At 47.0% G+C, this 16,810-nt stretch overlaps 1 protein-coding gene across 4 annotated transcripts in view; it reads left to right on the top strand.

Annotated features, from left to right (window-relative positions):
• The window catches only part of PDE2A (phosphodiesterase 2A), a 59,020-nt gene extending 54,764 nt beyond the window's left edge, over positions 1-4,256 (top strand). For all 4 annotated transcript variants that reach the window (XM_079103620.1, XM_079103622.1, XM_079103621.1 and 1 more), the window contains 6 exons: positions 1,244-1,318; positions 1,468-1,567; positions 1,832-1,944; positions 2,291-2,329; positions 2,444-2,550; positions 2,860-4,256. In XM_079103620.1, coding sequence (XP_078959746.1) covers positions 1,244-1,318; positions 1,468-1,567; positions 1,832-1,944; positions 2,291-2,329; positions 2,444-2,550; positions 2,860-3,070 — 645 coding nt within the window. In that variant the 3' untranslated portion in view covers positions 3,071-4,256. The remainder of the gene's footprint in view (positions 1-1,243; positions 1,319-1,467; positions 1,568-1,831; positions 1,945-2,290; positions 2,330-2,443; positions 2,551-2,859) is intronic.
• The last annotated feature ends 12,554 nt before the right edge of the window (positions 4,257-16,810 follow it).

Raw genomic sequence — 16,810 nt, 5'->3', positions numbered from 1 at the left:
TTCTGCCCTGACCCTGTCTTGCTAATCCCCATAAGGCCAGAGACTTGCAAAGTTAAACTGTGACCCAGCACCTTCTGTTCCCAAACCAGACTCCCTAGACAGGCTGTGGGAGCTGCCGCCACTCCCAGGGCAAGTCTGGCTCATTCTCCTAACTGGGCGTGGGGGAAGATGGGGTAGTGAGAGGGGCTGTAGGATCTGCCTGAACCACGTTTGCAAAGAGAGCACTGAGTTTAGTGTGATTCCCTTTGGCTGTGTGGGTCACCCCTGGGCCCCTCCGCCTTAATCCTGGGATTGCTCCACTCCTGTCCATCTCAGCCTTCTCAGCCTTGCCTGTTTTTTTTTTTTTTTTTTTTTTTTTTTGTACTGGGGTTTGAACCCAGGGGTGCTTAACCACTGAGCTACATCCCCAGCCATTTTTTGTATTATTTAGAGACAAGGTCTCACTGACTTGCTTAGGGCCTTGATGAGTTGCTGAGGCTGGCTTTGAACTCACGATCCTCCTGCCTCAGCCTCCTCCCTGGAATTATAGGCATGTGCCACTGTACCTGACTCAGCCTTGCCTTTGATTGTTGGGTTTGGGTTTGTCTACCCCACTTGGGGGCTCCTTGGACCAGGGACCAGGTCTGAGACATCTCTGAGTTTCCTATACTTGACATGGGTCTTGGCTCAGGTGGGAGTCAGATCTCCAAGGTCACCTTGCCCCAGGCTTCCTCCCACAACACCCCTCCAGAGACTGCCCCTGCTTTCGCATCCCAGAAATGCACAGAGTGCTCGCCTTCTCCCAGGAGGCCTGGTGGCAGCCCTGGTTGTGCCCTCTGTCCCCTGGGCTCAGCCAGCTCCTCCTCTGAGTGACAGCCCTTCAGCATCTGGAGACAGGGCCTTGCCCTCGCCTCCTCACTGCCTTTCCTTGTCAGCAAACAAATGTTTTCTGCATGAATTAGTGTCTAGGACTTCAAGGAATCCTTTCAAAAATTTTCCAGCCTGTGATGCCCTCCAAACTTACTTTATTGGGTCTCTCCATGTGACAGCTGAGGAATCTGAGGCATGGAGCTGGACAGGGACTTGCCCTGGGTCACCCAGAGGGTTGGAACAGCTCAGAAAGGGAACCAGGACCCCTGAGTCCCCTTTCTACCTGCTCTGCTGAGCTTGAGGCCCAGGGCCTTGCGGGGTTCTACTGCCTCTCTTGGGGTCAGGGCGCAGGGAGCCCCTTTGCCCCAATGGGCCCTCACTCCTCTTTCCCCAGAGGCACCACTTTGCTCAGGCCATCGCCATCCTCAACACCCATGGCTGCAACATCTTTGACCACTTCTCCCGGAAGGTGATGGGTGGGGAGGAGGGGGGAAGGGTGCGGGGGTGAGCCCAGCAACTGACTGAAACAGGAGAAGGAGCTCTGGGTACTACTCGGGGGTGAGTGGGTGGGGGGTGTCCAGCAGGAGCCCCTGACACCCCTCCCCTGGCCCACCCCAGGACTACCAGCGCATGCTGGACCTGATGCGAGATATCATCTTGGCCACGGACCTGGCCCACCACCTTCGCATCTTCAAGGACCTTCAGAAGATGGCTGAAGGTGCCTGCTATTAGCCCCAGGCCCCAGCCAGGAAGGGATGGATGATCAGGGTGGGGAACTGCCTGGGGAGCATCCCCAGAGCTCAGACACATTCCCTTTCAGCATTGACCCTTCCCTGGCAACATGGCTCCCCCAGGAAGACCCAGCACTGGCCGCTTGACTCCCATCAGCAGGGCCCAATTCCCTGGCTCACTTTGGGGTGGGAGCCTTGTTCTTAGAGGGTACAAGGAGGCTGCTCTCCTTGACACCATGGTCCCCCAACAGTGGGCTATGACCGGACCAATAAGCAGCACCACAGACTTCTCCTCTGCCTCCTGATGACCTCCTGTGACCTCTCCGACCAGACCAAGGGCTGGAAGACCACCAGAAAGATTGCAGTAAGTGATTCCCTCTCTGCGAAGATATAGGCTGCACATCCTGCCCAGCTCTGTGACCCCGCTGTAGCCTCTCTGTACTGGGCTCAGCCTGGCTATATTTGGGGGAGACAGAAACTTAGACTAATCAGGGTGATAGGTGAGGAGACTCAGAGGAACACAGGCTTACCCAGGGTCACATAGCAAGTCAGTGACTGGTGAAAGGTGGGCCAGAACCCACTGCCAGGCTTGGGCTGGTAAGGTCTGGCCCTCAGTGGGACTGAATCACCGGACCTCAATTTGCTGTTGGGGAATGGGCTTGGGTGGGTGGACCTCACTCAGAGTAGGTAATGAGAGCATTGTCTTCCAGGAGCTGATCTACAAAGAATTCTTCTCCCAGGGAGACTTGGTATGTTCAGGATGGGGGAGTATTCCTGGCCGAGACCAGGAGGGATTAGGGTAGCCTGACCCTGGTACCTGATGGAGGACAAGAGGGGCAGGCCTGATGCCTTGCTGCCTGCAGGAGAAAGCCATGGGCAACCGGCCAATGGAGATGATGGACCGGGAGAAGGCCTACATCCCCGAGCTGCAGATCAGCTTCATGGAGCACATTGCAATGCCCATCTACAAGTGAGTGAGCTCGTGGGGATGGCTGGGGACTGCACAGAGAGGGTGGTGCAGAGTGGGGTATGCTGTGGACAAAGCAGTAGACATAGGTGCTGAGTTTGTCCTTGCCCAGCTCCAGCTGGTCCCCAGCTGTCTCCTGCCTCAACGGGTCCTTCACTTCATTCTTGGCACCCAGTTGAGGGGATTATCCTGCTTTCCCATGCTAATCCTATAGCTCAGACTCCAGAAGTTCCGCCTGTGGTGTGACTTACGTTTCTTGCTATCTGTGCCAAGTTTTGATTGCTAATCCTGCTCCATCTCAAACTCCCCCAGACTGTTGCAGGACCTGTTCCCCAAGGCAGCAGAGCTGTATGAGCGTGTGGCCTCCAACCGTGAACACTGGACCAAGGTGTCCCATAAGTTCACCATCCGTGGCCTCCCAAGCAACAACTCTCTGGACTTCCTGGATGAGGAGTACGAGGTGCCTGAGGTGGACGGCACTAGGGCCCCTGTCAATGGCTGCTGCAGCCTCGATGCTGAGTGATCCCCTACTGGAACCTTTCCTGCCAGCTCTTTTCCCACGGCCCTCCACCAGTCTGACCTGATGCACTGGGAACTAGAGCCATGGGTCCTGGATTCTAGACCAGGATGTGCCATGTCACCCTGGACACGTGTTGACTTTCCTGGGCCTCAGCTTTCTTGTCTATAGAGTGGAAGCAAGACTTCCAGCCTTGCCAAGACTTTGTAATTTGTCCTCCAGGAGTGCAGGGGTGACCAATGAGCAGTGGGCCCCGCTCTGCGCCTCTGACCACATCCTGGCAAGTCCTCCCCAAGCCACTCTTTCTCTGAGCAGTCTGGATGGTTCCTTCTGTGCCCTTTTCTTGCCTCATCAGATCTGTGTCCTTCTCCTCTGGGAACCCCCCCCCCCCCTTGGGGTCTCCAGGATCCTCATGGAAGGAAAAGGTGAGACTTCTCCATGAGCAGAGTGTGGGAAACAGTCACTAGCTCTGCTGTGGGCAGAAACAGAAATCGACACAGGGTAAAGGTGCCGCTGAGGACCACCCCCATACTTGAAGGATACAGGGATCCCAGGAGGAAGCTGCCAGAGGGGAATCTCAGTGTTCTGGGGAGGGAACTTAGGCAGAAAGCAGATAGGAATAATGGGCAGGGAGGATCCCACACTGGGAGACAGACCAGATGTGTCAGCAATGCTTTCTCCCAGCTGTATGACCCTGGGCAAGTTCCTTTCCTTATCTGGGCAAAACAGAGAGTAAGACAATCTGTTCTCTAAGATCCCTTTTAGATCAAAGTCTCCACAGCTCCAAGGAGCACAACAGAGGGTGTGAAATGTCTCTGCCACCCTAGAACCTGAGTTCCTCAGTGTCCTCTAAGTATACCCCTTGGCCTGAGCCCTTTTCCCATTCCTGCAGCCAGAGAGGGACCTGGCTTCACCCTGGCAGGATATCTCTCCTCTTCAAGGCCATATCCACCTGTGCCCCAGGGCTTGGGAGACCCCCTAGGGCCAGGCCTCTTGCTTCAGCCTGGCCCGCTGGTTTCTCTCTTCTGTTTTGTTCTCTGTGTGTTGTGGGCGGGGGAGAGGGCCACCTGCCTTACCTACTCTGAGTTGCCTTTAGAGAGATGCGTTTTTCTAGGACTCTGTGCACCTGTTGTATGTGGTCCCGTGGGCTGACCGCTTTGTACATGAAAATAAATCTATTTCTTTCTACCAACCCTCTCCCACGGGCTGTTTGCAGACTTTGCATGGGGTAGAGGGGAAACAGAACTGGGAAAGGCAAATGTCCTTTGCCTTGGCTGCCAGAACCCCCACCCTGGTGCTTAGCCTGTCTTCTGGGGGAGTTATAGACCTGTTGGGTCGCTCCCTGTGCCAGCCCTGTGCCTGCTGGTGCATGCTTTGGGGTGGGTTGCGGATGGCAATGAGACTGTGGAATGCAAACAGAGACCTGAGAAGCTGAAGCAATCAGGGAGGCTGCCTGGAGGAAGTGGCCTTCTACACCTGTGTGCTGGCCTGCCTTGGTCATCAGGCTATACAGCAGGGGGCCTGAGATTCTGAACCTTGCCCTACCTTCAGGATGTCTGAATCCCTGTAAATCCCACATCCCAGTTTTCCTCTGTCCTGTCAAAGGATACCCTTGTGTTGAATTCCACACCAGATCTATCCCTGGGTTGTGTCTGTGGAGTTAGCTGTAACCGGCCGAGGAACAGAGATTGGGAGGGGAGATGAGACCAGCTCACACCCAAGGGCCAAAATGCCAGGCTGTGGAGTTTGCCTTTCCTCAGTGGGACAGGCTTTTGGCTGGAGAAAGACTCAGTCATGCACTCCAGAAAGTTTCTGCCACCAAGTAGAGAAGTTCCTTCGAGGGGAGCGCTTGGGCAAGGATCACTCTGTGGGTGCTGCTCTACCCTGTGCTGGGTGAGAAGAGGACCCGTGAGAGGTTGGATTGGCAGGACTTGGTTCTTAGGGGTTAGGGGTGCAACTTGGACTTGGAGGAGCCCTGGAAGGTGGGGTCCATGCCTCCCCACAAAGAGTCCTGGGTGGCTGCTTAGCACTCTCCTCATGGCACCCTGGTATGGGACAGAGATTCTGGCAGGGAGCGGACTCTCTGGAAAGGTGAACCGGGCAGCTGTCTGGGTTGGTGAGGGCAGCAGTCCAGGAGGAGAGGCAGAGGACAGATAGAAGGAAGGCTATGTCCCAGCCCAGAGCCTGTGAGCAGCCCTCACCTCACCAGGTCACAAAATACAAGGCTGGCCCCCCTGGCTTCTAGTAGCACCCCTGCCTCCCAACTTAATGGTTTCATCTTGCATTTATTTAAACTTCACAAGGATTCTGTGTCAAAAACACTATTAGCCCATTTGTAGCTAAGTGGCCTGAGGTTCAAGAGGTTAAGTTATCTGCCAAGTTTAGGCTGGGAGCCCTGCCTGTTTGCCTACCCTCCAAGGGCTCTTCTCTGTGATAGAACAAGGTAGCTCAGGGGGACAAAGCCTCTGTCTTCAGTCTCTGAATGGCTACCATGGGGAGTAGGGGTGACAAGCAAGTGGATTGAGCCCCAGAGCAGGAGATGGGGCCAGAAAAGTACACTAAGGTGGCTGCGTGTTGCCGGGCAGAAGAAAGGGGAAGTAGCTTATGGGGTGTAGTATAGTTCATGTCCAGTAGGTGGCGCCCACCCCTTGCACTCCTCATTTCCCCAGGGGTCAGAGAAGGCCCCCAGTGTGTTGTTGGGCTATCCTGGCTCCTGTTCAATCCGGTAAGCCCCTTCATACACACACACACACACACACACACACACACACACACACACACACGCACACACGCACACACATGCACAGACTCACATGCTCATTCTTTTATACAGACTCCACTAAACACACACTAGACACAGCCTACACCCTATACAGACTCCTCAGGGAAATTGGGAACTGTTTCCAGGGGTCCTCCAGCCTCTATAAGTATTCTCTGAACAGGACAGAGGTTCATCAGTTTATCTGAGTTGGACCCCTTGTCCCCTGGGGGTGTCTACCAGCTGAATGATCTCCCTCTGCAGAAAGACCCCTGGGAAAGACAGGGTCAGCCTTGTGATCAGGTGTGGGCAGAACTGAGGCCACTCACCCCTCTTGTGAATGAAATAATTGCAAGGGAGCACGGACAGTCTTGTCCTATGCTCACCAGGTGAGAGAAGCAGAGTGGGACAGGAGGAGCCTGGGGGTCCTCAGAGGGTCTTGAAGTTTGAATAGGGAAGCCAGGTAGGAGAGAAGGTAAAGGACATTGCAGACAGACCAGAAAAGCAGGCCAGGAGGTGGGGACTTGCAAGGGGCTATGCTAAAGGCCTCAGTCCATCCTCACTGCTAAACACCCTGAGGTTCAGTCTCCTTGAGACAAGAGTGAGTGAGAGCTGGGGCGAGGGAAGGAGACGTTGAGGTGAGGGTCCTGGTTGTAGGGAAGGTCCTTGTTGTAGGGAGGTTATGTGGTGGCCAGATGGGGTGGGAGTATGTTGAGAGAAGATGGTGAGAGAGATTATTTTTTTTCCACAGCTTCACTGTGGCCTTCTAGGATGGCACCAGGTCTAGGGAGGAAAAGGCATGAGATGCTGCCTCTGAGTAGGAACTGGGCCCCCAGGGGGAACAGGGAAGCCCTCAAGGCCAGGATCTGGATAGCAACTGAGGAGAGAAGGGAGTATTAGTCAGGGAGGAGAAGGGATCTGGGAAAGAGGGGGAGGAGCCAGCCTGTAGGGTGTGGGGAGGATCAAGAATGTTAAGGGAGGCCTCTCACCCAGCAAAAGTTCCCTTTTCTGGGTTCTTTCCTGAAACACAGAGCAAGAGCTGTCACTACACACAGGCACCTGCACTCCGGCTCTGTTCACAATCCCTCTGGGGCTTTCTCTTCTCTCCTGGCAGGATGAGCATTAGGATTACTCACTGTTCTTAGTTTTCCTGTCCATAATCATAAACTGGAATGATGAACCCCACTGGAGACCTTCAGGTTACAGGAAGGTGGTCTAAGGGAAGGCTGACCTATTCTGGGGAGTTGCATATGAGTGAAATCTGGGCCTAGATGGCCTAGACAGATTGTTCTATGAGGAAATACCAGGATGAATTCATACAGGAAGCAATGAGCCAAATTTGGAGGCCAGTGGGTCAGACGTAAGAATGGGCAGTATGGTGACTTCCTGCCAAGATGGCTGCCCATCTCCATTCCTAAATCATCCCTGGAGAAACTACAGAACTGAGTGGGAAGTGTGGGATTCTAGGGACTAACAACAGCACCCTGGGGAGGATTTGGGTAGGGAGAGATAAAAGTGAGAAGCTGGGGTGGAGGAGGGTGCTAGTATTGCCCATGCTGCCTTGGATGATGCCTGCCCTCCCAGTCCTGCACCGCCAGGGAGATACCTCCTCTTGATGCTGCTTCCCAATCAGAGGAGGTAACCACAAAAGGAAGTGCCCAACTGTGTCTGTGTGGTGCATGATGCTTGCCTACCAGGACCCCACCACAGACCAGGACCTGCCTTCAACTCACCCCCAGACCACATTACCAGTGGGAATCATGGTGCCCCCAAAGGAAACACTGGCCCCAGGTTGAAACAGTACACCAACTGAGAGAGAAACACACATCTGAGGGTGACTTGCTGAAACAGATGGGTTCTGCATCTAAAAGCTTTAAATTTACTTAAGGACATAAGATAATAACAGCATAAAGTAAGAATAAGAAAACATTTAAAAAAGAAAAGAACCAAGTAGAAGAATCAGGTATGGAGTAAAGAAGGCAATAGATGAAAGGAACACTGGATTTTGAGGATCAGGTGGGAAAACTCTCAACATAGGCAATAGGAAATGGATCAAGAAATAGAGTGAGAAAAAATATAAGAGATGTGGAGGACGAAAATAGAAATATCAACATCCAGATAATAAGCAGACCAGAGGAGAGGGCGAAAAATGGGAGGAAATATTTGTAGAAAGAGTGGACACAAATGTCCTATATGGAAAAAAAAAAAAACAAAAACGAAAACAAACAAACAAAAAACACTGGAAGACCTAAGATTAAAAGGGATCAGAGAAGCCAGGCACTGTGGCTCTTACCTGTAATCCCAGAGGCTCTGGAGGCTGAGGCAGAAGGATGGCGAGTTCAAAGCCAACCTCAGCAAAAGTGAGGTGCTAAGCTACTCAGTGAGATCGTGTTTCTGAATAAAATACAAAATAGGGCTGGGGATGTGGCTCAGTGGTCGAGTGCACCTGTGTTCAATCCCTGGTATCCACCCACCCCCCCAGAAAAATAGAAAAAAAGGAAAATGAGACCAGAGAATGTCAATCAGAGGAGGTAAAGGTACAACACAAGCACATACACAAATTTAAGACCAACAATACAAAGAGAAAATTATGAAATTTCCCAAGAGGAAATGCAGGTTATCATGAGAGTTCTCAACCACATTCATTGCTGGTTGGAATGTGAAAGGGCACAAACCAAAGAACACGCATGTCCTCTGTACTATGTGGTCTGTGCACATACAGAATATCTGAAAAAGAGTCCATCTATGAGCCACATGGAGGACTAAAAACTCCAAAGGATCAATATGCCACAATGCGTTCTGATCATAATACAATGAATGTGGATATTAAAGGGCATTGATAACAAACTAATAGTTAAATTTCCTTGTATCTGGACATTGAATTGTATATTATTAAATTATCCATGGGTTAAAAAACTATAATGGAAATTATGAAATTCTTAATATTAGATTATTTGAAAAATCTTTACTACACATCCACATTTGCAAAATGACCAAAGCCATTTCAAATGACAAATGAATGCATGTTTTTTTATATCTTTAAATTCATTTGTCAGGAAAAGAAGACCCTAAACATGAAGTAAGTAAATGAGATAAGCATGCAACTGAAAAGGGCTGAACAAGAGAGCAGAGGAGCAAAAACAGAAGGAAAAAAATAAACATGGGGCAGAAATAAACAACCTAGAGAATATCAGCAAGAACAACTAGAAAATGTGCCAGAGCCAAAAACTGGTTCTTTAAAAAGATTAATAAGATTGACCCTAGAAAGATTAATCATTAGAACAAACACACACACAAAGAAAGATGAAAATATACTAAATATAGAACAAAACCCAGACAATATTTACCGATTTCAGAGAGGTTAAAAACATAATAAAAAACATAGTCAATCACAAATGCCAAACTATGGAACCAGCCTAGATGTCCACCATTGTGTGAATGGATAAAGAAAATGTAGCATATACACACAATGGAGTTTTATTCAGCTATAAAGAAAAATGAAATTATGTCATTTGCAGGAAAATGGATGGAACTTGAGACCATTATGTTAAGTGAAATAAGTAGAACTCAGAAGGTCAGTGGTCATATGTTTTTTCTCATACATGGAAGTGGGAGAGGAGAAAGAAAATAAAGATGTTGGGGGGATCTCGTGAAAATTGAGGGGAGTAGAGGAAAGAGACTAGGGGGAGGGACAAGGGGAAGGTACAGAGAGGTACTAGGGAATGATATTGTCCAAATTATATTGTTACATTGTGTGTGTGTACAACTATGTAACAGCAAAGCCCACCATTATGTATAATTACAATGCACCAATAAAAACATGGGAAAAAAGATGGCTGAGACAGGAGGGTTGCAAGTTCAAAGCCAGCTCAGCAACAGCAAGGTGCTAAGCAACTCAGAGAGACCCTGTCTCTAAGTAAAATACAAAATACGACTGGGGATGTGACTCAGTGGCCAAATTTTCGAGTTCAATCCCTGGTACTGCCCCTAAAGACATAATAAAAAACATAATAACTACAGATCATTTTGTGACTCGTAGGCATGACGGGTGTTCGAGCCATTGTGTGAGATGGGCCTCCCTCTACACCCTCTTGTACATCTGCACATTGCTAGTCCGATGTGAAGAAAAAAATTACAATTTGAGGGCTGGAGTTGTAGCTCAGTGGTAGAGCCCTAGCCTAGTACATGTGATGCACTGGATTTGATCCTCGGCACTACATAAAAAATAAATAAATAAATAAAATAAAGGTATTGTGTCAACCTACAACTAAAAATACATATTTTTAAAAATTACAATTTGAAAACCTGAATGAAGTAGATACATTTCTAGAAAAATAGAAAATTCACAGGACGTAAAACTTGAATAGATAAATATGTATTTAACACTGTAGTTAACAGCCTCACCTCTTCAAAAAATTCCTCTTCCAGATAGATTTTCAGATGAGTTTGCTAACTTATAAAAGAATGATTAGTTTATAATTCATATAAACTATTCTGGAAGAAAAGTTAAGCTGCCAGCTCATTTAATAAAATTAACCTGCCCTTGATTTCCAAATGAGATAATAATGCAAAAAAAGAAAATACAAGATTAGCTCAGTTTTGCCTATGAATTTAGATGCAAAAATCCTATATAAAATACTAGCTAACCAGATGCAACAGAATATTTTAAGATGCATTATAATTAGATGGAAAAATTTCCATCTCAATAAACCTACCAATGTAATTTACCATATTAATAGACTTATTGAGAAAAATCATTTGAAATCATTTTTCAATTGGTGTGGAAAAAAGTATTTGATATAGTTAATATTAATTTCTGCTTTAAAAAAATTCAACCAATTTGGATTACATGGGGAATAACTTGGAAAAGATAATATTCCAAGAAATTTCAGCAACCATTTTAACCATTTTAGTCAATATATTGTCTTTATGAACAAAAATAAGGCAGGAATGCCCACTATCACCAACACTGTTTATCTCAGGGTTGGAGGTCAATACTCTAATGAAAGGAAGAGAAGAGGTGCATATTTTGGAAGGACCAGATAAAACTCATTTTTCACAGATCATACATTCAGCTTACTAGAAAGCAAACAATTAATAGACAAACAGAACTGAGAGTTCATTAATGTTGTTGGTAGTAAGATAAAAATCAGTAGCCTTTCTCTATAATGGCAAGAACCAACAAGAAAATACAACCTAAAAATAAGGACTAGGCAAACTCAGAAGGTCAAGGATCAGACATTTTCTCTCATATGTGGAAGCTAGAGAGGAAAAAGGAAAAGAAAGTTGGGGATGGATCTCATGAAAATCAAAGGGAGATCAAAGGAGTAGATTAAAGGGACCATGGAGTAGGAAGAGGGAAAGGAAAGGGGGAAATACTTGGGAATAATACTGGCTAAATTATATTATTACATTGTGTGCATGTACAGATATGTAACAGCAAATCCCACCATTATGTACAACTATAACGCACCAATAAATATACGGGAAAAATTTTTATAAAAGGAATGGGGAAGGCTTGGGTTGTAGGTCAATGGTAGAGTGCTTGCCTGGCACTTGTGAAGCCCCTCATCCTCAGCACCACATAAATATAAATAAAATAAAGGTATTGTGTTCATCTACAACTAAATATATATATATATATATATATTTTTTTTTTAAAGGGCTGGGGATATAGCTCAGTGGTAGAGTGCTTATCTAGCATGTGGGAGACCCTGGGTTCAATACCCCATGCCATAAATAATAATAATAAGAATGCCACTCACAATAGCTATAAAACATCTTAGAAAGTAATTTAGGCAAAAATGCAATGCAATCTTTAGGACAAAATCTTGAACTCTGATAGGAAACATAGGAGATTATTTGAATAATGTAAAAACATTCCACAGTCTGGATGGAATGAATATTGTTATAAGTTAATTCTCCCAAAAATAATCTAGATATTCAATACCATCCCTATTCAAATTATTGCTGTAATTATTCTCAAGCCTCTCAATAAACTCTTATAAAATATATGCAGAGAAAAAAGTCTGTGAATAGCAAAATAAATTTGAAAAGTGAAAGTAAAGAGGGATGTAATTTAAAAAGTGATTACTGGTACAAGACAGGCTAATGGACCAAAGGAACAGAACAGAGAGTTCAGAGAGGAGTATACATATAAACTGGAATTCCACAACACTACACAATAAAAGTGGGACCAGAACCTAGAGAAAGTATGGATTGTTGAGAAAACTCATCCAGGATATGGAAAAAAAGAAAACTGAGCCAGGCACAGTGGTATATGCCTGTAATCCTAGCTACTAGAGAGACTGAGACAGGAGGACCACAAGTTCAAGGCCAGCCTGGGCAATTTACAGACTCTATCTCAAAATAAAATAAAGTAGATGGGGATGTGGCTCAGTGGTAGAGTATTTGCCTAGCATGGATGAGGCCCTGGACTCAATCCCAGTACTGCCAACCAAAATAAAAGAAAGAAAGGAAAGGAACCTGAACCACTACTTAACATCATATATACAGGTGGATGTTAAATGGATTATAAACAAAATGTGAAAGATAAAAAGTATAAAGTTAAGAAACTGTGGACTAGCTTTGTGTGCATTGAGGGCAAGCCATAATGAAAAACAATTTATGAATTCAATTACATTGAAATTGTCGATTTCTGGTCGGTGACCCATATCACAGATAAAGTTAATAGAGAGCTGATAAAATGGGAGAAGTTATTTGCAAAGTTTAAAATTGACAAGGGGCTAATATCTGCAACATATGAGAAATTCTTGTAAGTAAGTCAACAAGAAGATAGCAACTCCAATAGAGGAAATAAGAGAGAGAGAAAGAGAGAGAGAAATCATCCAAATAAGTAATTTATGGAAAAGGAAACTCAAAGGACTTGGAAAGGATGCTCAAACTTACTGGTTATCAGAGAAACAGAAATGGAAAAAACAAGTTATTTTCTATCTATTAGACTGGCAGAAATCAGAAAGTCAGATGTCAACTGTGGACAGGGGTGTGAGAAATTGGAACTTTGACATTGTCAATGGGAACAAGGATAGATGCAGCACTTCTGGACAGCAGCCTGCTCATACTTACTCAAATTAAGTATATTTAAGCTCTGTGACGCATAGTGCCACTCCTGGGTATGAATATTTGTAGCCCAGTGAAACCTCGGGCTACAAGAATGGGGATAGTGACTGAGGACCCGATATGTTGTTGGACAAAATGGGGTGTATGTGAATCATGGGATCCTGTGTAGCAGGGAGGGATAATGAATGTATAGATGCACATATAGCAACATGAATCCTAAAAAGAAAACATGACAGGGAAAAAAGAGAGAAAGGGAATGAGGGATTTATCATAAAGTACAATCTACATAATTAAAATGTAGATTTTCAGAATTATGACTTTCACTTCATAAGAATTCCCATGAGCTAGACATAGATGGACTTGGTGATATACACTTACAATCCCAGCTACTTGGGAGGCTGAAGCAGGAGGATTGCAAGGTGGAGGCCAGCCTCAGCAATTTAGTGAAACCCTGTCTCAAAATTAAAAAGCAAAAAGGGACTTGGGATGTAGCTTAGTGTTAGAGCACTTACCTTGCATGTCTGAGGACCTGGTTTTGATCTCTAGTCCTGCTTAAAAAAAAAGAGAGAGAGGTTAGACATTAAGCACATGATTACTTTTGAGGAAGAATGAGTATAAAAAGGAATAAATAAAATAAGAGCAGGGCTTTGGATGGGCCAATGACAGGTCAATGCAGTGAACTGAGGATTAGCTTCATTCTCTGCATCTGATGTCCAGAGAAATGAACAAGGTAAGCACATGAGGTGCACGGGCCTCTTCCAGTCTTCGAGTTCCTCAATGGTTCTTGTTAGAGAACTCATCTGTCTCTGGGAGCAGAGAGTTAGAGACAGGACCTGGTTCCTGGCCTGCTGAAAGCCCCATCGATGCTTACTGAGTGTCTGAAGGAAGAAATGGATGGCCGGGCAGAGGAATACCAGAAAAAGGAGAAACGAGCAGATGAACAGGTAAGTGAGCCATTGAAAGAATGTGTGCCAGCATGACGGGCCGAATAGATAAAGAGGGTCATGAGCAGATGGGTCTGGTGAGCCAGGGTGCGGATGACTAGGTGAGTAAATCCATGAGGAATGAATGAGGGAGGCTGACCCACTTTTCCAGACCAGAGGGTGACACGGTCGAAGTGGCTGAAATTCTGCCGGGCGCTCTGAAGAGTCGCTGGGTGCTCTGAAGGGTCCATGCCTGCTGTCTGGCAGGAGAAGTTGGTAACCACAAAACCACATGGGGTGGAGGGGTCACTCTCTCTTGGGAAGACTGACGGGGCCTGGATGGAGGCTCCAAGGCAGGATGCAGGGAGAAGAACACAGCGCCCCAAGCCTGAGGGCTGCCCCTGCCTGCACAGCTGTTGGGCAGAGGCCCCCATCCTCCCAAGTTCAAAGTGAACAAGGTCCACACCTGGGAATACCTGGGGGCCCTGCAGCAGCCCCCCTTGCCCTGTAGAGCTGAGATCCTGGGTTGGGTAGAAATGCAGGGCCTTGGAGGGAAGCGCCTCTTGAAGACTTCCCGAGACCCTCTGCCTGTCCACATGGCTTAGTTCAGCTCCCAGTTCGGGGTGTTGGGTGAGTTGATGTGGGTTTGGAAGCCTGCCTGGGGTGGGGAGGGGAGAATGTTCTATTGGGGGAAAGGAGAGGGAAAGCAGGAGCCGGGAGAGGCAGGGCAGGTTTCCCCCTCGGAGTGCTCCAGGCCTCCTGGGCCATCTCCCAGGCTTCCTGCAGCCTGCAGAGGCATCATCCAAGGTGTCCAGAGCCAGGGTCACGACAGTGAAGACCCACGCTTGGGGCAGGAAGGAGGAATGACCCGAGATGAGCCAACCTGAATTCCAAGCCTAAACTGGGCTTTTTCCTTTGCTTATTTATTATCAGCAATCCCTTCATATGAATTTGGAAACAGATGCTCAGAGGGGTCATTTAATCTACCTAATGCCACCCAGCAAGGAACTGGTGGAGCTGGAACTCAAATTTCAAAGCTGTGAGTCCATCCTCTCCCTCAAAGTCTCTGCCCAGTTCCCACCCTGAAATAGCACCTGAGGCCAGGTGGGGAAGGTGGTCCTTAGGCTGGGAGGGTATCTGTGCCAGCTGCAAGCAAGTGGAGCCACCGAGATTGCCAGGGGCTTCCTCATCTCTTTAGTGTTGGCTGGAAGAAAGAATCAATCTCTTAAAAGGGAGACCCACCCAAGAAAGAGCGGGTAATATTGTCCCTTTGTTGGCAAGAGAAACTGAGGCCCAGAAGCTCAGTTGTCATGAACCCTCACAACAATGGAGCTTAAAGAACATTCCCAGGGTCACCTGGGAAACCTGAGATCCAGAAAGTGACAAGAACTTCTAAGAGCACACACAGATCCAGAGGTAGAGCGGGGTTGGGTACCAGCTCCCATTTCCTGACCCATGACTCTCCCCCCTGTTCCAGGGATGGCAGTTTTTGGTCACTTGAGTCACCAACCTTGGCCCCACACAGCATTGGAAAACTAAAATGATGTTTCCTGGTCTCCATTACAGCTTGGGTTTCTTGTGCAGCCTAGGTTCCTTCAAGAAGTTTCCCCTGATAAGAAGTGGAGGTGGACGGACATCATGGGCATTGATGACTGCATGCAGGCAAGGTAGAATCATCTAGAAAGCAGCTGTGATGAAAGTGTCCTGATATTTCATGGATACCCATGAGGAATTTCTAAGATTTAGTACCTTACCTAGGTGCCAAAGTTATAGGTGGTAGGGTGGTGATATTGAATCCCCAAGAAAATTCCTGAGGTGTGGTTGGGCTTCTGGCCAGTCACATTGTCCCTTGCTCTGTTGTCTTTGGGCAACACTGAGCCTGGGTCTCATCTTTTGCTTGAATCTGTGTGACACATACAGCTAAGAATTCTAACCGGTGCAGTTTCTCTCTAATTGAATTGGTTGCCATTACCTGTTCCCTCCAATAAAACCTGAGCTCTTTGACAGGGGACTGTTTGTTTATTTCTGTCTCTGTAGCACCCAGACAGAACATCCGATGGTACGCACTCAGCAAGAAAATCACTGAGTGCTTAAATGAAATGTTAGTTGTTATTATTAAAAATCCAATCAGAGAGATTACATCTACAGAGGAGCCTAGGGCTGGCCTGCATATCTTCAGGAGTATCTCAGTGGCGATCATGACCCGCAAGAGTCGCTCCATTCAACTGAAGATAATAGTCTGCTCAGTAAAAGCAGGCCTCCATGTCGAACAGGCAGGCCTCCCATCAGAGGAAATCATGTTCGTAGTGGAATCATGCTTGCATGACCAGTCCTGAACATCTATCAAACCAAAGTAGCTTCCAGGATACCGCAGGCTTGAGGATGCAAAATGATTGTCACCATGAATGAAACTTACAGAAGCAGGATGAAGAAAAAGAACCAAAATTTATAAGCATATCGCCATCAAATCAATCTTAAAATATCATGGGTGTAAATTCCACCTTAATGAAACACCTGCCCCTAAACACCTATCATCTCTTCATGTGATCTGTAATTCCTTATCTGAGTCCTCCTAGTGACCAAAACACAGGACCCCAATTTTGTGATCTTTCTTAGTCTTTTCATAGCTTGTCCTATGACACCTTCTAAGTTGCTTCACACGGGCCCTCCTGCTGACTGGCAGACCTCCACAAAGGGAAGTCATGGGTAGCGGAACCCAGTGGTGAAGGGTGTAGACACCAGTGTCAGGCAGGGTTGGTTCAAATCCCTGCTTTTCCATTTCCTTGCTCAATTTGCTCCTCCGTTTTCCCATCTATGAAGTAGGAATAAGGATAAACCTTCCGCAGGCTGCTGTGAGGATGAGATGAGCATAGGCTCAAGAAACTGCTCACTATCAAAGCTGCAGTTGTCTCAAACACAGGGCTTTGCAAAGTGCATTTCCGGGTAAGAGGGAGGGTAGATTCATCTTTGGGTAAAGGTGTCAGA

This window comes from Sciurus vulgaris (assembly GCF_902686455.1).
Source record: "Sciurus vulgaris genome assembly, chromosome: 11".
Classification (NCBI taxonomy): domain Eukaryota; kingdom Metazoa; phylum Chordata; class Mammalia; order Rodentia; family Sciuridae; genus Sciurus; species Sciurus vulgaris.
The sequence above is the reverse complement of the archived record's forward strand: the minus strand, read 5'-3'. Positions and strand labels throughout refer to the sequence as shown.